This window comes from Thamnophis elegans, chromosome Z, assembly GCF_009769535.1.
Source record: "Thamnophis elegans isolate rThaEle1 chromosome Z, rThaEle1.pri, whole genome shotgun sequence".
Lineage (NCBI taxonomy): Eukaryota > Metazoa > Chordata > Lepidosauria > Squamata > Colubridae > Thamnophis > Thamnophis elegans.
Window position 1 is genome coordinate 114,878,153 of NC_045558.1, and position 23,627 is coordinate 114,901,779.

General features: G+C 39.3%; 1 protein-coding gene across 1 annotated transcript; it reads right to left on the reverse strand.

Annotated features, from left to right (window-relative positions):
* Window positions 1-9,116: 9,116 nt before the first annotated feature.
* Window positions 9,117-17,241, reverse strand: LOC116521577 (vomeronasal type-2 receptor 26-like). The gene is made up of 5 exons (XM_032236236.1): window positions 16,963-17,241; window positions 15,870-16,439; window positions 14,567-14,794; window positions 12,967-13,108; window positions 9,117-10,018 (listed from the first exon to the last, which is right to left on the reverse strand). The coding sequence occupies exons 1-5, from the start codon at window positions 17,239-17,241 to the stop codon at window positions 9,117-9,119; spliced, it is 2,121 nt and encodes a 706-aa protein (XP_032092127.1).
* Between the last annotated feature and the right edge of the window lie 6,386 nt (window positions 17,242-23,627).

The window sequence follows — 23,627 nt, forward strand, 5'->3', positions numbered from 1 at the left end:
CTTTGGCAGAGAACTGCAATAAAATTGTCAATTTAGAATAGAATAGAATAGAATAGGAATAGGAATAGGAATAGGAATAGGAATAGGAATAGGAATAGGAATAGGAATAGGAATAGGAATAGGAATAGGAATAGGAATAGGAATAGGAATAGAATAGGAATAGGAATAGAATAGGAATAGGAATAGAATAGGAATAGAATAGGAATAGAATAGGAATAGAATAGGAATAGAAAAGGACAGAATAGTTCTTTCATGAAATTTCTCCTTAGTTCTAGGTTGCTTCTCTCCTTGATTAGTTTCCATCCATTGCTTCTTGTCCTCCCTCAGGTGCTTTGGAGCATAGCTTGACTCCCTCTTATTTGGGGGAAGCCTCTGATATATTGGAACACTGCTATCATGTCTCCCTAATCCTTCTTTTCATCAGACTAAATAAACTCAGTTCCAGCAACCATTCTTTATACGTTTTAGCCTCTAGTCCCCCTAATCATTGTTGTTGCTCTTCAAGCTATTGGTGTTGAAACTCAGCAGTAATAGTGAAAGAAATCCTGAAAGCTGAAATGAGCACACTCTTTAAAAAAAGGTTACTATGCATTGCAAGTGTTCAGGGAAAAACATAATGTCACTTCAGAAGGGTGCCTGAAGTAACTGCAAGAAAGCAACACTTGTTCCTGCCTTGAGGTGACAGAACAATTTCTCCAAACAAAGAAAGAAAAAGTGTACAGCTTATAGACAGGAAATGTGCTTTGAATCTATTTCTAAATGCTATGCTTCCTAACTAACATGTAGCCTTATTAAAGAATCTTCTTTCCCATCAGATCTGGTACAATCAATGTGTTTTGCATATAATGAAGAACAGGAACACAAGGAGCAACATTGCTAGCATTCTCATTCTATTGTTGACAACACCATCCAGATCATAGAAAAAGTCAGAGAAGTAGCGCAACACCTATTATCCATTCAAGGCGCTGTCTCAAAAAAGAGGGGGTCAACCTATTCTCCAAAGCACCAAAGGAAACAGGATAAGAACCAATGCATGGAAACAAATCGTAGAGGGAACCACACTAGAATTAAGGGGGGAAATCTTGATAGCTACAACAGTTCATCAGTGGATGCTCCATCACAGCTTTCTCCATCAGTTGGGATGCTCCAACACTGGAGGCTTTTAAGAAGAAATTGGATGACCATTTGTCTCAAATGGTATGGCATAGAAGGGACATCAAGGTCCCTTTCCTCTCTCTTATTCTGTTATCCTCAAAATCATTGTTGACCATTCCCATCCAAGAAAACACAGATTTTCCTATACATAATATTTTCCTAAGGTAACTAAGATAATTAACACAATAGTGAAATGTTTTCTCCAAACAGATTATTCCTTTTTCACCATGAGTTTTCAGTGAAAGTAAAGTGAGATTATTTTCATCATTGACTTTGAACTAAAATTCTGCATAGGTTACCATATCTGAGACTTAATAAACCTTCTATGTGTTTACTTTCCCTTCCATGATATCTCCACATGGTAAAGATACATTTGGTCATCAGAAGTAATCTAATCAGCACAGAGAGAGAATATAGGTGCTTTGTCTTACTCCTATCAACGTAATACTACAATATTACATGAGGATTGGAATACCAAGGCTTCAAATGCGACTTCTCTAAAACTATACAACAAATGATATTTTGAAGATAGGTAGAAGCACTGCTATTATTCACCTGAACCTCTGACCAATTATCATAAAATATTACAAATGCTTTATGAATAACAAAGTGAACATTAGAAGAATCATATATGGACTTTGTGCAGTGTATGAAGGCACATGGAGTTTTCTACTCAGTGGCCAATTTCTTACACTTCAAAAAAAGAGAAAACTGATTAATAGCAAATTTCTCATGACATTGTGGGTATGAAAAGTCTTATAATCCTGCTGCCTAACTCTTTTTCACCCAATTATTTTACACTTACTGGTCTGAAGAGAAGAAAAAAATAGAATTCCTTACATCACTTCATTGATCAATGTATGAGAAGGATCTTCTGTGAAGAAGGGGCTGTTGTGCCAAAAGAAGGCTTGAGACACAATTGCCCCCAAAATAATATTTCCTGGCTGAGCAAATTGATGGGCTATAGGAAGAGGGTCATCAGGTATGCTACAATTGATAGCATATGTTTTGTATGTGATACAGAACAGGAACACAAGAAATGTCAGTGCCATCCATTCCATCCTACTGTTGACAATTTCCATTCAGAGAAAGTTGGATGATAGAGAAAACAGAAAAATATCCAATCACTACACCATTAGACTGCAGTGGATTTTTTTCATTTTCCTTATATATTGTTTATAGTCTCTAAGACAGTTGCCTCAGTACTAAAAAAAAATTCTCGAATTAATGATTATATATATAATTGAAAAACTACATTTAGATCTTCATTTCTTTTTTTGAAAACTAAAAGTAGGATAATTTTTCCTCATTGTGTTTACATTAGGTTAATATAATTCTTCATGGACAACCAGGTCTTAAAGTCAATAAATCTCCCATTCATTCAGGTTTATTCTATTATCTCTGCACATGGTAAAAATAAATTCCTTTATCTAAAAGTGATCCATGAATCAGTGCAAAGGAAGAAAATTTCTCAGTGTATGTCTTACAAAGTATATCCTCCCATTTATGAACATTTGAAAAAGAAATAGGGAGAGGCAGAAGAAAAAAGAGGGAAGAAATACAGAAACTATTGAGAATGAATTAGAGACAAAATAGCTTGGAATATGAAATGAGGATTGCAATAGAAATGCTTCAAATGATAGCTCTCTACACACTGTTCAACAAAAGGACTCTCAATAGGCTGACTTTCTAAAAATTAAGTCGAATAAGGAACCTATAGTTTGGAGCATTGGGGAAATAATAAAGACCTCACCAATTCTCAATATTTTGCACATCTCTCCTGAGAAAAGTGTTTGAAGCGTGTATTTAATTATTGTAAGGGGGAAGCGTTGGGTAATAGGAAGAAATGAGAAGAATCATACAATCCCAGTAAATAGTTTGACAGTGTTGTGGGAATTAGTTGTTTAGCAGAGTGATGGCCTTCAGGAAAAAAACTGTCCTTGTGCCTAGTTGTTCTGGTTTTCAGTGTCCTATAGCCAGGGATGAGCTCCAAAAATTTCAGCAACAGGTTCTCTGCCCAGTTGCTGGGTGGACATGGCCATGGTGGGGGTGGCCTAGTTGGCTTCCTGCACTATAGTGGGAGCGTTTTCGTCCCTCCACCACAGGTTCCTGAGGCTTTCCTCGAGCCTCTGGGAGGACAAAAACTGCTTCCCCCAGGCTCTGGAGGAGACACTCCGGAAGCCAGAAACGGGCACGTTTCTGGCCTTCCAGAGCTTCCATGAAGCCAGTTTTCCTTCTCCCTGTGCCTCTGCACAGGCTCTGCACTTTCCTCTCATCCAAAATGGGCCACATGGAGACTCCTGGGAGGGAAGGGTTGAGCAGGGCCAGCCAGAGGTGGGATTTGGAGGTTCTCTGAATTAGCCATAATGATAACTACAGGATTTTCAAAATCCAGCCAAACCCATAGCAGCCCACACCTGCCTATAGTATCATTTTGAGGGTAGAAGTTGAAACAATTTATGTCCAGGATGTGAAGGGTCCGTAGATATTTTCACAGTACTCTTTTTGACTCATGCAGTATACAGATCCACAATGGAAGGCAAGTTGGTAGTCATTGTTTTTTCTGCAGTTCGAAATATAGTTGAAGTGTGTGCCTGTCTTGTTTGGTTTCAGAACCAAACCAAACAGTTATAGAGGTGCAGATGACAGACTCAATAATTCCTCTGTAGAACTGATTCAGCAACTTCTTGGGCAGTTTGAGCTTTTGGAGTTGGCGCAGAAAGAACATTCTGTGTTGTGCTTTTTTGATGACGTTTCTGAGGTGTCCATTTTAGGTCTTGAAATATGATAGAACCTAGAAACTGGAGATCTCTACTGTTGACACTGTGATGTCAATTACTTTCAGAGTTGGCAGTATAGGAAAATCTACCACCATTTCTATAGTTTTGAGTGTGTTTAGTTCAAGATTGTTCCAGTCACACCACAAGGCTAGTTATTCAACCTCCCATTTGAATGCAGATACGTCGTTATCTCGAATTACACCAATCACTGTTGTATCATCTGCAAACTTCAATACTTTCACAGAGGGATCTTTTGAGATGTCGTCATTGGTATATATCAGGGTTCTGCAACCTTAAACACTCAATGAGCTACTTGTACCTGTTTCTCACAGAAAACAAAACAACGGGAGCCACAAAAGTGGGTGGACATGGCCACCTCAATGTCCCTAACTCCCACTGAGTCACATGACAGGTTTTATGATTCTCCATGTTTTCTTTTCTATGGGAAACAGGTATCTTTCTCTCTCTCCATCCTCTCTCCATCTCCCCAACTCTTTCTCCTTCTTTCTCCCTATCCCATCTGTCTCTTTCTCCCTCGCTCTATATTTCCCTCTCCCTCCCTGTCATTTCTTTCTTTTTCACTGCCTGCCCCTCCCTCTCATCTCTTTCTCCCTCACCCTCCCTTCATCTCATCTTTTTCTCTTTCACAACCTCCCTCTCCCTCTCTCTCATCTCTTTCTCCCTCACCCTCCTTTCATCTCATCTCTTTCTCTTTCACAACCTTCCTTCTCCTATTTCTCTTTCTCCCTCTATGCCCCTCACTCTCTCTCTCTGTCTCTCTCTCCTCCTCTCCTAATCTTACCCATCTTCCTCTTCTGTCTGTATCTCTCTCCCTCTCTCTCATCTCCTCCCTTTCTCTCTGTCTCTCTCTCTTTCTCCCTCTGTATCTCTCTCCACTCTCCCTATCTTCCCCTCTCCCTTCCTCTATGTATAACTCTGAGTATTTCTCTCTCTCTCTCTCTCTCTCTCTCTCTCTCTCTCTCTCTCTCTCTCTGTCTCTGTCTCTGTCTCTGTCTCTCTCTCTCTGTCTCTCTCTCTCTCTCTCTCTCTCTCTCTCTCTCTATATATATATATATATATATATATATATATATATATATATATATATATATATATATATATATATATATATATATATATATACACACACACACACACACATACTTAAAGTCACAACCCCTGGTATGCCCAAGTATGGGAGGAAGGTCACACTTCCACTCTCTGTCATTAGGCTCGTCACAAGAGACCATCCAGACAGAAACCCAATATTTTTTACTGTTGCCTTTTTTGTTATATTTGTTATATTTATGCTGATAAATAAATAAAGGGAGACTAGTATAGATCTATTTCAAGCTATTTAGCTCTCATCAGCTAGCCATACCCAAGTTTGGGAATCGAACCTGTGCTCCATTGCCTCCCAGGCAGGGAGTTAACCTTTTGAGCTACAGAGAACGACTCCTTATCAACCAGCCAGGGTGGGAGGTATATACTTAAAGTCACAACCCCTGGTATGCCCAAGTATGGCATACTTCCATACTCCCACTGCTATCTAACACATACTTTATTCACAATGGACAAAGATACAAATAGATGGAAGGAGCACCCATGGGATCACCCCTCTCACCTGTCATTGCCAACCTCTACATGGAAAACTTTGAAACCCAAGCTCTAGAAAAATCTGATCACAAACCTAAACTCTGGCTCAGATATGTAGACGACACTTTCATAATCTGGCCACATGGGAAAGAACAACTGGACATCTTCCTTACACACCTCAACAGCCTACACCCCAAAATTCAGTTCACCATGGAAACAGAAGCAAACAACCAACTCCCCTTCCTGGACGTCTTAGTCTACAGGAAATCTAACGGCTCCCTAGGACACACCATCTACCAGAAGAAAACACACACCAACCGCTATCTGCACGCACTCTCACACCACCACCCAGCCCAGATCAATTCCGTAGCCAAGACACTCATCTCCAGAACAAAACGCCTAGCTGATGAACAACACCTAAAAACCGAACTACACACTCTCACCAACGTACTGACATCCAATGGATTCCAAAGAAATAAGATCACCAACCTAATCCAAAAAGAAACCCCCACTAAAGTCCAGGACAGAGAACAAGAAAATGGAAAAGCCCTCCTCCCATACATAAAAGGCACCACAGACAAAATCAGCAAAATCCTCCGCAAACACAACATCAAGACAGCATTCTGCACAGACCGGAAAATATCCACCATCCTAAGAAACCCCAAAGACAAAATTGAATTAGAAAATCAAGGAGTATATGAAATCCCATGCACTACTTGCCCCGCCACACACATCGGACAGACCAACAGAAGAATAAGTGCACGCATTGAAGAACACAAAAATGCAATCAAAAAAGAAGAACCAACTTCTTCCCTGGTCCAACACCTCAAAGCCACAGGACATAAAATTGACTTCAATAAGACAAGAACCATCGCCAAGGCCGAACACTTCAACAACCGTATAATCAGGGAAGCAATCGAAATAGAAAAACACCCACATAGCATGAACAGGCGAGACGACACCTCCCGCCTGCCAGCCCTTTGGAAACCCGCCCTCATTAACAAACGAATCCCAAACATGAAGAATGAGACCAGGCCCACACTCACAATAGCCACACAGAATACTACCAAAAAACATCCACAAAGAAAACAACCAAAAACACAAACTGATGAGGAGGCACGACCCAGAACCAGAAGCCAGACTGCTAAAGCACAATCAGCCTCTTCAAAACCCCTCCCACCCTCACAGGAAACACAACCCCCCAAACAATCAGAACAGAACACCCCTCCACCAAATAAGGACACACTTCCACCTAATCAAGACACACCCAAGCCCCCATTCAATCAGTTTTAATCCCCTACTGGCAGTTAAAACTTAATCCCCTACTGGCAGTTAAAAATTTAATCCCCTACCAGCAGTTATAAGGAACAAACAGCCAGCCAAGATCCCACACTACTCCTGGAAACACCAAACCTGAAGTAGTCAGCAGCAGCCTGAAGATGACGAATGTGACTTCGTCGAAACGTCGCCAAGACATCTCCAATTCTACGCGGGAGAAAACCCGAACAACTAGAGACATATATATATATATATATATATATATATATATATATATATATATATATATATATATATATATATACACACACACACACACACACACACACACACACACACACACACACATATCTGTCTCTGTCTCTGTCTCTATATCTATATCTATATAGATATAGAGACAGAGATATATCTATATCTATCTATCTATCTATCTATCTATCTATCTATCTCTCCCCTCCTTCTCCCCTCACAACTCCCTGGCTGGCTGTGTCAGGGCCAGGAGGGTAGGCACCTGTGGAGAAATCTTCCACAAGCACATCAAAGGTATGAGAGGTGTGGCCCACTCCTTGCTTAAGGACACAAAAGGTCACAGCTTCTCCCCTGCACTAAGACTCTGGAGATTGCCTTGCCATGTCATTCCCCAATCACCCGCAGCTCTTCAGCCAAGCATAGAGGGCACAAGCTCCAGCTAAAAGGGGCAGAAAGCAAAGGCTGCCTTATGCGCAACTGTGGCACTCCTGCATTAAGGCTCCAATGATTCTCCTCCTCCCTCTCATTCTCCTCTCATGACCCTCTTCTATTTGGAAATATGGGCTGGGTGAGAAATAATTGCCGGCCACAGTGGAGGCTTCCTTTCAGGTGATCCTCCTCCTTCTCCTCTGGCAACTTCCTGGCTGGCTGTGGTGGGGCCAGGAGGTTGTTTACTTGCCAAGAGACCCTCCTTAAGTGAACGCTCGCCCACCACACCTACGCCATCCAGGCCATTGCTGCATTTTGACAATCAGTTGAGGAGGACCCTTCTGGTCCTGCGACACCTGGCCATGGGATCATGAGTGGAGAAGCAGGGGGGAGGGTCACCCAAAGTGAAGCCTCTGCTGTGGCTGGCAACAGGATTTCCAAACAGAAGAAATAAAATAATTAGCAAAGCACCCCAAGGAGAGCTTGCTGGCTTGGCTCACACACAGCTTTCCCCGAAAGAAGATACACGGAGACAGAGAGAGAGCACAAAAGAGAGAGAGTGTGTGTGTGTGTGAGAGAGAGAGAGAGAGAGAGATACAAAGAGAGAGAGGCAGAGAGAAAGATAGAAAGAGGGGAAGATTGGCTGATGAGTGAGCATCTTTGGGGAGGGCTTTCTCCGAGCCTCAACCCCAGGGTGGGAATGCAAGGTTCAGCAGAGGCAGCCTTGAACCTCTTAAAGCTGTGGCTAGGCGCTGCTGGCCCATCTTCCTTTCCAACATCTCTCCTCCAAGATCTCATTTCCACACAGTCAGCCATTGTGTTAGCAAGACTGTCATCAGTTGCTGGTGGAAAAAGTAAGTTTCTCGAAGCAGAGAGCAGATTGCACATTTCTTAAAGCAACCGAGACATGCCCAGCACCAACAATGGCTGGAAGAAGCTCCACAAGAGTCAGGCACCAGAGAATCAGCCCCAGAAATTTCTCCATCCCCAGCAAATATCCTTACCTTCTCAGGCCAGGTGAGGGAGTGGAGGAAGATGAGTGGGGCCAGGGATCTGTAACAGAGGGACCAAAGACTGTGTGCAGCTCCAGAGCCATGGGTTGCAGACACCCAATATATAGAGAGAAGAGAAGTGGAACTAGCACACATCACGGGGGGGGGGGGGGGGGCTCCTTCACTAATTATACAGGCATCTGATGTGATTTTGCCTAGCTAAAACAACTGCTTCCTATCTGTTAGGAAGCTTATGATCGATTTACAAGCGTGGTCAGATACAGCTAACTGATTTAGTTTAGTTAGAACAATATCTGGAATGAAGGTATTAAATGCTGAGCCATATTTCTATATTTCAAATCTTGTAGGTTTGGGCACTACATGGATACATCTGATTATGTTAATCAAAATTTACATTCAATCGTTCACATTAACTTGGATAGAACACATCCATTATTTGATCTTGAAACAGATGTCCTTTTAAATACTTCTTTTTCCTAAATCAAATTTTATGGATAAATGAAGTTAAATCAAGATCAGACAGATTTCTCTTAATTCCATCAAGGAAAATTAATGTATCAAAAAAAAAACCATAAAACAGTCCACATTAATCTAAAAATATTTCATTACTTTTCAACTACATTTCTTTCCTTATTAAATGTTCCTTCTTGTTCATCTCAGGTCTCAGTAAAATGATGTAGCATTTTGGGAAAAATATACACCCCAGTAAACCAGCACTGGAGGATAAGATAGAGAAGATCTCCACAGCTACTATGTATCTCCCTTTGGTGCTCAGGTAGGTTGGAACAAACGTCAACCAAACGCTGCAAAAGACCAACATGCTGAAGGTGATGAACTTGGCTTCATTGAAACTGCTGGGAAGCTTCCTGGCTTGGAAAGCAATGTTAAAGCTGACACTAGCCAGGAAGCCCATGTAACCCAAGACAGAGTAAAACATGATAACCGAACCTTCATTGCATTCCATTATGATTTCTCCCTTCAGTAAGTGCAGCTCTATACCTGGAAAAGGAGGAGAGGTACACAGCCAAACAGTGCAAATTCCCACCTGGATGAAAGAACCTGAAAAGACAATAGAATTGGACAGTCCTTTTCCTACCCATTTCCTCATTCCAGAGCCTGGTTTGGTTGCCATGAATGCGAGAATCACAGTCATGGTTTTTGCCAATATAGACGAAAGGGCCACTGAGAAGATAATGCCAAAAGTAATTTGCCGGAGAAGGCAGGTCATCTTTTCAGGTCTTCCCAGAAAGAGGAAGGAGCAGAGGAAGCAAAGAAGAAGGGAGATGAGGAGGATACAAGTGAGGCTCCAGTTATTGGCTCTGACAATTGGAGTTTCTCGATGCCTCCAAAAGATTCCAACCACTAGGATTGTGATCAAAGAGAAAATAGTAGCCAATGTCACAAAGAATATTCCCAAAGGTTCATTATAAGAGAGATAGGTGAATGTTTTGGGAATACATTGGTTTTGGATGCTGTTTGGATATTCATTTTCTGGACATTTCCAGCAGGCATCCATATCTGGAAAAAGAAAAAAGGAAATATTTTTTCCAATATAACGTTTCTGTTAGTATAAAATATGTACAGGATAATTTATGTTGATATTAATTAACTTTTTTCAGAAGAGATGATAGCAATTATTTTAAGGCCAAAACATACATCAGTCTCATAACATAGTTTTAAACCTGCGGTCCTTTGTTATGCACAGAGATGTTGTTTGAAAAACAAAAGCAAATGAAAGTGCTTTCTGTCCGCTATCTGCATTTATACAATGAGGGGGTTACAAATAGATCCTTAAGTTCCATTCCTGTTTGGATGAGCAATATTTGCAATTTCAGAGACAAATAGGTTTGTGTTCTGACCCACCTTCTCCGTCCAGGAATGAAAGCCAAACAGACGTACAAAAAAAATGTTTTAATCAGTCCAAGCTCTTGTTGGCTGCAAGCCCAAAATAAACAAATAGATAATCACTCTGGCAAAAAGGCCTAGAAAGAAACACAGCACTGCAAGCAGGCTTCTTCCAGCAAACCTACTTCTCCAAGTTGGTTTCTCTTAATTCGTGAATGTGAACGAGAACGTTGACTCCTGCAACCATGGCATGGCACAAACAGTTCCTTTTATAATCAGGAGAGGATCTTAATCAGCATCAGCTAAGCACAATCATCTCCTTCAATTACGCAGTTATTTCTTCCGTCGAGTAGCCCTTCACCTGCATGCATCCTGAAACAACTCCCAAATGTTTTCCTGAACATTCCCTTTGATCCAATGCTCTGCCACCACCTTGTGGCCAACCAGTCTCTCCTCGCCCTGCTCGGAGTCAACACCTATCCAGGTTCCTCCACCTCCTCCAAGGCCAACTCATAAGACCCCTCGCTGTCAGAGTCTGGCGGCAGCTCCAATGGCTCCTGCCGGGCCACAACACTATCCCCCATTGCAGGGCCCTTTCCCCGGGTCTGATGCTTGGGATGCGGCTGGGAGGGGTTAATAACGGCCTCCACGGGACACGGTCCAAAACACCGGTGGCCGAACTGTTTTGCCAAGCGGTGGAATGAAAGATGCCATGGGGACCTCCACACACGATCTCCTACAGCCACCTACAGTGACCCATCTGCCACTCTTCAGTGATCCTTCCTCGCTCAGCCCAGATAGCGGCACACGACCTGGATGAAGTCCTGTGCTGCGGGGACCAGGGTCAGCAAGGGCTGCAATAATCTTGGAGAAGCCCTCCTTGCAGACCTGGCCCTTTGACCCTGGACATACAACACCACGCACTTCCGCACGTCCTTTCGTAAGCGGGGCCACTGTACTGGAGACCAGGCACAATGTCCGGAAAAACCACAATGTCCCGCTGCTGGAGTGTCATGACATTGAGAGAGAACCAGTCTACAGATGGGCCCTGTGGGAACTTAGAGCCAGTCCTGATACTTCAAAAGATCCCCCTCAAAGGTCCACGGGGAAGCTGACCCTACTTCCACCTTTCATTGCTCCACCCACTCGTCACCCACTGCGCATCCCGTATCAGAGACCGTACGCTCACGGGATGATGAACTGCAGTGCAGAATGTGATGGGTAGAACAGTCCGGGGTGGAAGCGAGTCCGCAGGGTCAGAGTTCTCCGGTTTCCTAGACAGGGCATCCACCCTTTGATTCAATGCCCCATGAATGCACGTCACCTTGGGCGAGCGGAGTACCTGGGCCGCACAGACCTGCTGGATGTGTCCAGCTAAAACCAGGTACCCTTAGATTGGGCTCTGCCCATTTCCCGACATGTTGGTTCATCTTGGGGCAACTCACAGCCAGGATCCCCACAGTAAAAACACAGCTGGCACAAACTGTCCCTTTTATAATCAGGAGAGGATCTTAATCAGCATCAGCTAAGCACAATTATCTCCTTCAATTATGCAGTTGTTTCTTCTGTCGAGTAGCCCTTCACCTGCATGCATCCTGAAATAACTCCCAAATGTTTTCCTGAACATTCCCTTTGATCCAATGCTCTGCTGCCACCTGGTGGCCAACCAGTCTCTCCTCACCCTGCTCAGAGTCGACACCCTGTCCAGGGTCCTCCACCTCCTCCAAGGCCGACTCATAAGACCCCTCGCTATTGGAGTCTGGCAGCAGCTCCAACGGCTCCTGCCGGGCCACAACAGGTTTGTATAAATAAATATTATAAATACTTGATGATAATAGATCAGTTTGATGTGGTATTTTAAGGAACAGATAGAACAAGAAGTTGGAGAGCCCTATTTTGTCTAAACTATGGAAATCAATCAGAAGAACCAAATTAAATGATTTAATGGATCATAAACTATTTTGTCAGATTAAACCAGTGGTGGGTTGCAGGTGGTATGCCCTGGTACGGGGGGTACTGGATCCTTCCTGGAGCACCTGACACCATTCCAGTATGGTGCTCCAGAGGGGCCACTCACCCTCCCACGTTGCTTACCGGTCTTTATGCTGTTATCATTACTGTGCATGCACATGGCGTTTATGGCATCTGGGCGACACTCCACGGAGCAGCCGGAGCATCGCGGAGGCTTGCAGAAGCATCATTTGATGCTAGAAAACATGCACACAATGCACACATACATGTGGATAACTCCGGGGCTGTTCCAACCATACCGGATTAAACTGTATTTTTACTGGGAAAGGCTGTTACTGTTATTGCAGATGTGAAGAGAGTAATGCTTCACAAAGTTATATTTTTCTGACATTGTATATATTAATTTGTCTTTTTAATTGACCAAAGGGCAGAATTTAATATTTTTAAATAATTACATATTTACATATTTTAACTACATCTCCAATAAATAGAAAGTAATTGCTGAATTGAATATCCCCACAAATGTCAATTTTTCCCAAAGTGTTCCCCTAACTTATATACATAAATAATACATACATACTGTACATATATACATACATACATAGATACATCAGAATGATTTTTGCTGTTCAACTAGCCAACGTCCCCACACCTTTTTGTCCTACCTATTTCATCAGAGATCTCCCCTTCTGAACATGACACACAATCATAGCAACAAAATTTCTCTCCTTCCTTCTTCTTTCTGCAGGAGCCTGGATAGCAGTGGTCATTGCACACAGACAGAGGAAGCACCTGAACAATAACAGGTATGAGAGAATCAGAGGTTAAAATATCTGCATTAATACAATTTCCCCAGGAACCCCTATCCAGGCTGAAGAAGCAGAAGAAAATGGAAATGCAGAAACTTGAGTTAAAAAGAAGGAATTGGCGTTGACTTCTTTGGATGTTCTAGAAGAAGACCTGGAATGGCAGAAAATTATGTTTTCATAGGACATGTGTTTGGATTACTCCTAATGGATTCATTAGTTTTTTTTTTCTGAAGATGAGCAAATGCAATAAAGGGTCTTTGTAGCCGGAATGTTTAAAACAAGAAAATGGCAGCACAAATAGACACAGGCATACAATCACAATGGGGTGCTGGATTTCAGTCATAAGATGTTACACTTGGAAGTCAGGATACTAGGTGAAAAATTCAAATTTGCAGCCATATTTAAACTGGTGGCAAAGTGAATCTGCTTCTTGTTGTTGTGCCTTATGCATCATCAGATATTGGCGATCATCTTGGCAATCCTATTATGGTCAACAGCCACAAAAAAAAGTTCTACTGAGTTTTGTCGAAACCAGTTCCTTAGATTTTGAAGCCATAATGTTCTTCTTCTGCCTGGACTTCATCACTTTCAATTTTTTCCTGGAGGATTAAGTGAAATTTGCTGTATTTTTCCGGGTTGTGTATCAGATGTCCAAAATATTTTAACTTTCACGTTTTTATGGTTCTGATGATTTCCCTTGACTTTCCCAGGTGGCTTATCACCTCCTCATTTCTGATTTTGCCAACTCAGCCATCTTTAAATCCACATTTCAAATACTTCTAGTCTCTTCAAATGGCTTTCTGTCAGACACCAACTCTACTCCATAGAGAGAGACAGACAAGTCTGATTTTTAATCTTATGCTTATGTCGTGACTACCAAAGACCTTTTTCATTTTGTCATGTCCCAGCTTTCATGCATATTTGAACTAATGTACATGAGCTTTTCAACTTTTTCTAGTGAATCACATGATTAATTCAATTGTGTATTCAATAAAGAAATCAATTCTGCCAAATGGTTTTTTGCTGAAAACTAACTAAAAGTCTGCAAATCATAGTTATGTAACCATGGATCACTGCAACTGTTCATAAATCTGAGCACGTTGCATGTGCCTGAAATGTAATCACATGACAATAAGCAAGTCAGCAATCTCTGCTTCAATGACAGCTCATAGTATAACAGGCTTTTTTCCCCAAGAGGTGGTTAAATGAACAGTTATATTTCTAGGATTATTAGCAGTTACATTGGCAATTTTTGCCCCAAGCACAATCAGAGCCATTTGACATAAACTTCCTATGAGCATATTAATACTGAAATTTGTAAATAGAAAATGTTACACCTCATCATCTTGATAAATTCCAAAAGTTAGAAAAATCATTTTGTTTAATTACTGCCATGTATTTGACAATTGCTTTATTTTTGTTATTAGTTGAGAATTCTCACCTGATTAAAGCTTCTGTGCCATACAATTTGATTTTCATTAAGGGCTAATTCTTTCCCTGCTGGAGCCCGAGGTTCCAATGTTCCAACTTTGACTCGAGAAAATGAATTATTGGGGAAGGTAATCCAGTTTGCAACATCAAAACCTGTAATCAGTTCTCTGTTTTCATCAAATGTAATAGTGTCTCCCATACTGTTATTGAATATGATGCTTTGCAAGTAAGAATGAAGCTGCATTTTTTTAAAAAAATGAAAGAAATTAACAACAAGTCTTTGAAATCATAACTATATAAAATTATTTCAAGCTGAACACTTCTACCTTGAAAAACACAAACGAGGATTGGGGGCATCTTCAAGTCAACATTGACTCCTGTCTGGACCAGATGAGTAGCTGGCCTAAGGTCACCAGAAGGCTTTGTGCCTTAAAATGAGTAGAATGAAAGAGAATTTACATGTCCCAGGATAATGTTGCAAGATCTAATTTGGGTCAATTACCAGGACCAGAAATTTTGTCTTCCGAGCTTTCCAACATATTTTACAAAATGGAACATGTATGAAGACAAACAGTGTCTCTCTTTCAGACTAACTGTTAACTATTAACTCCTTTCAACCATTGTTAGATTAACCTCATTTTTTTCAAAATTTTAAACATAGCGTTTGTTTAAAGCAGAGATTTATGCTATACAAAATAAGTGTTACAATAAATAGAATATGCAGGAACATGAGGGAAATTAACTTACAATTATTGAATTAATTAAAAAACATGAAATTTTTGGGCTGCATAAAATATGAATCCATTCCAGAAAGGACACTTAAATAGAATATCTCAAATTATATGACACAGTGGCCAGTCTTCATTGACACAGATGGATCGTCTATATCAGGGTCCCAAACCCTCAAACCGTGGACCAGAATTCATTGGTATAAGAGTACTATGTAACATCATACTGGTAGGATCACTAAACGCTGCAATTAAACAAACAATTTTTGTATTTGTGTTACAAACAAAATAAAATACCTGCCAAGGTTTTAAATTCTGAACTATTAATTGTTCTGTTCCTATTGCATTTCTGCATCTGGACATGGACTTGAGTAATGCATGGAAAGAATGTACCATAGCAAACACTGCATTATAAATATTGTAACTGTGACCACTCATGCTCATTTCAAATAATATACTTGGCAGATTCTCTAAATTCTCATTCCCGGTGCATAATAGGTTGCTATTTTCATTTAAACTAGAAGTGTGTAATTGGCAGTCAAATGCCTGCTCCCAAAAGTTCTGAATGAAATTGTCTTCTTTTACCCAATATGGTCTTACACTATGAAGAAATTCTTGGAATCCAGAGGGCTCTTTTGAGCGAACTGTGAATGATAGGGCACCATGGAAACTCTGTATGTCCCAAAGCTTCTCAATGGACAGGGATTCAAAATTCCAATGGGAAGTAATAATCCACACTTTACCCAAAGATGGCAATGAAGTAAAAGATGCTACCAAGATGATAATTCTCAGGCTTTCCATGGCTGGTGCTAGGGCGTAGATTAAACACACTTTGACTTTATCATCCATAAAGAGTTGATCATATCTTAACTGTATTGAAATCAAGTGTATATATTCATCTATATATGCTTTTTGTGGCATTCTAAATATGAAAGCAAAACAAATGTTGTTTTGGGAAAGCAACGGTTCAATTTTCTGCAAAAACATATCCCCATAGTCATCATCCATAGCCAAGATTCCAATCCAATTCCATCCAAAATGCTGAAGTAATTGAATAATACCATTGTATTGATGCATTTCATTTGGGACCATCTGGTACAAGAATGGAAATACAACTTTTTCTCCATGTACTGAAGAAAATGTTCCATAGGCAAGCTGAAAGACAATATATAGCAAATAATCAGGGCCATTACATAAAAATATGAAATGTGATTCATTTTCATCACAGCTAAAGCAAAAAAATCAGTACTGAAATGGAAATTATGCAGTCAGTACATAGACAGCATTATATCAGTTAAAAACGTTGTCTATCTGTTTCCGAGAAAATATTAACTGAATGTAAAAACCCTTAAAACTGCACAATATCAAAAGCCGGGCATTTATAATCTACAAAAGTCTTCGAGTTTGACTCCCTGGATTTGTAAGTTCTGGAGTGGCCCAACCACTTTGAAATTCAATGCCAAAAGGTGTTTGCTAATCTTCAATATCAGGGTGAAACTATGAAGTGTTTCTAAATATTTAATCAGCTCTATAGTTTATTCATACTTATATTAACTCTAAGTACAATACAGTGTTCTCCTAGATTTTCCCCTGTTGAAGTCTACTCTGGAATGGAGCATAAATGTGCTATAAGAATGAAAGAAATTGGGATTTCTAGGGAGCCATCTCAAGGATCTACCTGTGGAATCTTGTAGTTGGCAAGGACTATGGCCATGTTGAATGAGGTCTCTGTCAAACGTCCTCCAATAACAGCAATAAATGTTTTCTTTAAATCACAGGTAAAGTTGGGGACAAACTTCTGCTGTGTAGAAAGTAAACTCAACATTGCCTTATAGGTTATCCTCGCCGGGAAATAATTGTTCACAATGTGGAAACCCAATGAAATGTTTGGTAGGAGCTCAGAGTTCCTGTTGATCTCTTTGATAGTAAACACCAAAGCAAGGATATGCTGATACATCTTTGGCACAGAACTGCAACAAAAACTATCAATTTAAAGTGTCTGATCCTTCCATTGCACTTGTGCACTCAAAATTATACAACTGAATGCAATGAATTCAAAATCATTCATAGAACCAGTCCTACAATTAACTGAAAGGCAGTCACTTCAAGCTACAGTTTCTGAAAGTATAATAATAGGAAGAGATGCAGTTCCTATGCTTTGTCTCATTTCAGGTGTTCAAGGAAAAACTCAATGTCACCTCGGATGTGTGTCTGAAGGGACTAGGAGAAAGCAATGCTTGTTCTGCATTGAGGTGCCTTTGGGTGACAAAGTAATTTGTACCTTTTCAAATAAAAGAAAAGTCATTTTTTATTTAATCTCCTGAAATAATTTGTCTTTGGAAAGGAACAGCTTTGTATTTTTTTTCTAAATGTTACCTTTCTGGTCTAATAAGTAGCTTTATTAACAAATCTCCTTTACCATCAGGTATAGTACAATTAATGCCAGGTGTTTTGTGCATAATATACTACAGGAACACTTACAGCATCACTGCTATCATCCCATCCTGTTGTTGGCAATACCAGTCAATCATAGAAAAATTCAAAGAAGTGGTTCAAGATCAGCAGTTGAGGGAGACTGGCCCATAGAATCACCAAGAGAGAATAGGGTAGAGTGGAGTAGGGTAGGGTAGGGTAGGGTGGGATGGGATGGGATGGGATGGGATAGGATAGAATAACCTTGGAGATCTTCTAGTCCAACCTCTGTTCAGGGAGGATACAAATGGTTGTCCAATCCCTTCTTAAAAACTTCCAGTGTTGGAGAATTCACAAGTTCTAGAGATAAGTTGTTCCACTAGTTAATTGTTCTAACTGTCAGGAAATTTCCTCTTAATTCTGCTTCTTTCCTTGATTCATTGTTTCTTGTTCTGCCTCACATGTTTTGGAGAATAACTTGACTCTCTCTTCTTTGCGGCAACCTCTGAACACTGCTATCATATAACCCCTAGTCATTCTTTTCATTAAAGTAGACATACCCAATTCCAGCAACTGTTCTTTATATGTTTTAGCTCCCAGTCCCCTAATCATCCTTGTTGTTCTTCTCTGCACTCTTTCCAGAGTCTCAACATCTTTTTGTGTTTTGTGGCAAAAACTGGATGCAGTATTCCAAATGTGGCCTTACCGAGGCATTATAAAGTGGTATTAACACATGATCTTGATTCTTTCCCTCTGTTAATGCAGCATAGAATAGGCTCATATTTAAATGATTGTTCACTAGGACTCCAAGATCTCTCTCACAGTTAGTATTATTGAGCAAGGTACCACCTATACTGTACTTGTGCATTTAATTTTTCTTACCTAAATACAGGCAAATATAGGCACCATTGAATTTCATGTTGTTAGCTAGGAACAGGTTTGTCAAGATCCTTCTGAATCTTAAGCCTATCTTCCAGAGGTGGGTTCCTACCAGTTCGCACCTATTTGGTAGAACCGGTTTGTCAAATCTACCAAACCAGTTAGAAGAGATTCCACGAGTGGACCCGGAAAGCAGGCTACACCTACAGAAGAGGTTCCAAAAAAATTTGAAACCCACCACTGCTATCTTCTGGAGTGTTGGCTATTCCAGACAGCTTGGTGTTGTCTGAAAGTTTAATGAGTTCCACATCTATCCCCTCATCCAAATCAGTGATAAGATGTCAAAAAGTACTATGCCTAAAACAGAGCCTTGCGGGTATCCGACTGCATACTTCTCTCCATGTGGATGCAGTTCCATTGAGGAACTATTCATTGAGTTTGGTTGGTCAGCCAGGTACGAATCCATCTGGTGGTTGTCTAACCCATATTTTTTATCTTATCAAGTAGTAGATTGGAGTCTACTTTGTCAAATGCCTTTCTGAAATCCAAGTAAATTATATCCACAGCATTCCTCTTATCCACTAATGTTGTCATCTTGTCAAAGAATGCAATAAGATTTCTCTGGCATGCTCTGTTTTTGACAAACCATGTTGCCTTTTGATTATGACTTTGCTTGCCTCTACATGTTCACTGATTAGTTGCTTGATAATCTTTTCCAGAATTTTCCCATTGAGGTCAGGCTGATTGGTCTGTAGTGTCCTGGATCTTTCTTTCTTTTTTCTTTTCTTTTTTTTGAAGATGGGAAACATCAGTTCTTTTCCAGTGGGGTTACGTCCCCAGTACTCCATGATCTTTGGAAGATGTAGTTCAGTGGTTCTGAGATCACATCTGCCAGTTCCTTCAGAAACTTGGGGGTGTCTATCTGGTCCTGGTGATTTAAACTCGTCTAGGGTGGACAGGTGTTCACATACCATTTTCTTGTCTATTTGAACTTTTGTTTCTAATCTGTTTTTAAGGTACTGTTTTTGATAGGTTGGACTGTTTTTTCACTTTGTGTAAAAATGAATGAGTTAAATAGTTCTGCTTTCTCCCTGTTGCTTTTCACCTTCTTGCCACTTTGACTGAATGGATAATATCATCATGCTATCTATTCAACAGGCTGCAAAAAAAGAAGAGGGGGTCAACCTATTCTCCAAAGCAGGACAAGAATAAATGAATAGATTGAAACTAAACAAGGAAAGAACAAACCTGGAGTAAAGGAGAAATTTCTTGATAGCTAGAACAATTAATCAGTGAAACAACTTACTCCAGATGTTGTGATGCTCCAATGTTGGAGCTTTTTTAAAAGAGATTTGACAACTATTTGTCAAGGCCCCTTCCAACTCTGTTCTTCTGTTAGATTTTCCTATACATACAATTTCCTATCTCTACAAGATTAAACTCTATGATATCATTTTTTTCACTATTCATATATATGGTCTTTAAGAAAGTTACCACAGTACTGGAATATTTTATTCAAACATATTTCATTTTGTTTCACTTTCTGCATGCAGTGAATATGTGGTTTCTGTTTACTTCCATCTTCTTTCAATACTTTAATGTTAATGCCCTTTGAACTAATGCCCGGGGGGGTGTATTTCAGAAGCTACTTTGTGATTTTCAAGTGGGATGATTTTCCTCACTGACTTTAAACAAAATAAGATTCTGCATGTGTTACCATATCTAACAGTTAATAGAGCTTCCATGTGTTTATTTTCCCTTCCATAATCTCACCACTTGGTAAAGATAAATTGCCTTACCCAAAAATTAACTAATCAACAAATGTACAGAGTATGACTTTTCGTATCATACCCCTATTAGAGTAATACCAAAATATTATGAAGGTTAGAATAGAAATACACTATTCACTCTATACACTTTCCTTTCCTTTATGTGATCTCTCCACATGGTAGAGATAAATTCCTTTATCTAAAGTGATCTAATTAGCAAATACAGAGAATATGACTGTTTATTACTTATTCCTATAAGAATAATAACAGAATATTATATAAGGGTTAGAATAGAAAGGCTTCAAATGACACTTCTCTGTACACTATTCAACAAAGGATATTTTGAAGATAGGTAGAACTGCTATTATTAGGCTGACTTTCTGACAAATTTTCATAAACTATTACAAATGTTTTATTAATCATAAAAGGAACATAAATAGAATCATATATAAATTTGATGCAGTGTATGAAGGCACATTGAGTTTTCTCCTCATTAGCCAACTTTGTACCAATTTACAGAAAAATCCAATTAAACAATTAATAGAAAATTCCCAATGACATTATTGATGTGAAAGTTTTTCAAAGACTTATCACTATAATCCTGCTGCTTAACACCCCCCCCCTCAATTATTTTGCACTTGCTAGTTTGAAGAGGAAAAAAAGTACAATTTCTTACATCACTTCATTGAACAATATCCGAGAGGGATCTTCTATGAAGGAAGGACTGTTATGAAAGAAGAAGGCTTGAGGAACAATTGCCCCAAAGATAACATTTCCTGGCTGAGCAAATTGATGTGCTATAGGAAGAGGGTCATCTGGTATGCTACAATTTATCGCATATGTTTTGCATGTAATACAGAACAGGAGTACAGGAAGCATCATTTCCATCAACTCCATCCCACTGTTAACATTTTCCATCCTGAAAAAGATAGATGTCCCTATACAGAAAAATATCCTATCTCTTACCACATGCCATTGCTTTTTCATTATATTTACATATATGGTCTCTAAGACAGTTGCCACAGTATTACAAAAAAATAGGAGAGAGGAGAAGAAAAAAACAGGAAAAAAAGAAACTATTAAGTATATAATAGCAATAAAATAGCTTGGAACATTAAATAAAGATTTGAATAGAGATTCTTCAAGTTATAGCTTCTATACCCTGTTCAGCAAAATATATTTTGAAGATAGGTAAAAGCACTTGCAATAAAATGAAATTATAAGGAACTTAATAATTTGAACCATTGGGAAATAATCAAGTCCTCTCAAATTATCTATATTTTGTAATCTCTCTTGAGAAAAAGGTTCAAAGTGTGTATTGCTGTAATTCGCTTTGATTTTTTTTACGTTAAAGTGCTATGAGTCTTTTTAATCAAATTTCCAAACAGATACACAAGGCAAACTTCATATACAATAAATTGATAACAGTGATTAAAACTAAAAAGTAAATCTAGTATACTGAATTCATTTTCATGCATACATTAATTATCCTAGGTTCCCCATGAAAATCAAAGATACTTGTAGATTCCTCCAACTTAACATATCTGTAATTTCATTCCATATTTTAATATTGTTATTTTGAAATAACATACAATTCATATTTCTCATAACATCATACCATAGATATGTCAAGATTCTGTCTTAGGCCCAGTACACTTCAACATCTTCATAAATTATCTAAATGGGACTCTTATCAAATCTACAGAAAACATCTGCCTCTGTCTGTCTGTCTGTGTGTGTGTGTGTGTGTGTGTGTGACATCAGTGCCTCACCAACCATAAATCTCACCGCATGTCACTGATCAACACAGGGATAGTACTACCATACCACAAAATGCACTGTTTGTAGTGTTATATTTCAGACTACACCTGTACAGATGCTGCTAAAATTGATGTGCTTTCTGGAAGTATAGTTATTCTCTGAATATTTAAAACAATAGTACTTTTTAAAACAATAGCACCGAGCCTCTTCAGATTAAGCAGTTATTTTAAAAAGCTTCTTCATTTTGTTAATTTGTCTGGAATAATAAAGGAGTCTTTAAAAAATAGGTTTAATAATTTGAACATTCTATAGGCATTTATAGTTGTTGACTTACATTCTTGCAGCAAACAGCCTGATTAGCAGAAGAAAAAAAATCTGCCTCTGCCCCCCAGCAATTTGCCTTGTGGAGCAAACAGCAAGTTTCACTTTCAATTTCTGCCAATCATCAGCTGTTTTAGGCTGCAGGGATTGCTATAGCCTATTTGTTGCAAAGAGGTAAATTGCTGGGGGGCAGAGGCCAAAGAGTTGGGGCCAGTGGGCGAATGGGGTACATTCAGTGTATAACATGCACCCAAATTTTCACCCTCTTTTAGGGAGGGAAAAGATGTGTCTTATACTCTAAAAAATATGGTACTTTGCACAAATAACTTGGATTACTATGTCCAGTTTCTGGATACCACTGTATAAAATAGATATTGTGAACTAAGAAAGAGTGCAGTGAAAATTAATAAAGATGATAATTGATTTGGAATAAACCATATAATGCACTAATGACTAGTATTTGAGAGGCTGCCACAGAGAAGAGGGAGTCAGCTTATTCTCCAAAGTACCTGAGGGCAGGAAAGAAGTTATGGGTAGAAGATCATTAAAGAGAGATCCAGTTTAGAATGAAGGAGAAATTTCCTGACTGTAAGAGCAATTAATCAATACTTGGCGTACCTCTGGAAGTCTTCTCAAATATCGAAAATTGAAAGCAGTTTATATCTTTCACATAAAATATATATTCTCTTGCACAGCATTTTCCCCCAAAAAATCTGTAAATTTGAAAGTTTTTCCTGATTAGGTTTAATTTATTTGTCTGAAGATCTATCTGAGGGGATTATTATATCATTCTAATACCACAACATAGACAAATTTTAATAGGAAAATGAATAAAGTTGGTCCATTTAATGGATGGGGGGAAAAACCCTACCCTTTTCAACATGTACGCACATCAAGAGCAAAAATACTAGATTTAATCAGAATTCCATGACCACATATTGATCTGCTCATCAGACAAAAGCAACGTGTCTGATAAACAGGTTGATATCTTTGTTGCAAGTGTCATTTTATTTATTTATTTTTCAAAGAATGAAAATTCTGTTTTTGTTTTAATGGTGTATTAAAGCATATTCCAATGAAGGTCTGTCTTCTTTCTCTAATTTAATTCCAACTGAAATGCATTTGAAAAAAATACCTGTTTATTTTGAACAGTAAAATAAGTTTTTTTTAAATTCATAATTGCTTTAAACCTCAAAGCATG

Bases quoted from the DNA above. Each gene is read 5' to 3' on its own strand.
- LOC116521577 (XM_032236236.1), bottom strand. From the start codon at position 17,241: ATGTATCAGCATATCCTTGCTTTGGTGTTTACTATCAAAGAGATCAAC. The intron at 16,440-16,962 runs GTAGATCCTTGA...ATTGTCTTTCAG, and splicing joins CCAACTACAAGATTCCACAG to CTTGCCTATGGAACATTTTC. The intron at 13,109-14,566 runs GTGAGAATTCTC...GTTATTGTTCAG, and splicing joins GGCACAGAAGCTTTAATCAG to GTGCTTCCTCTGTCTGTGTG.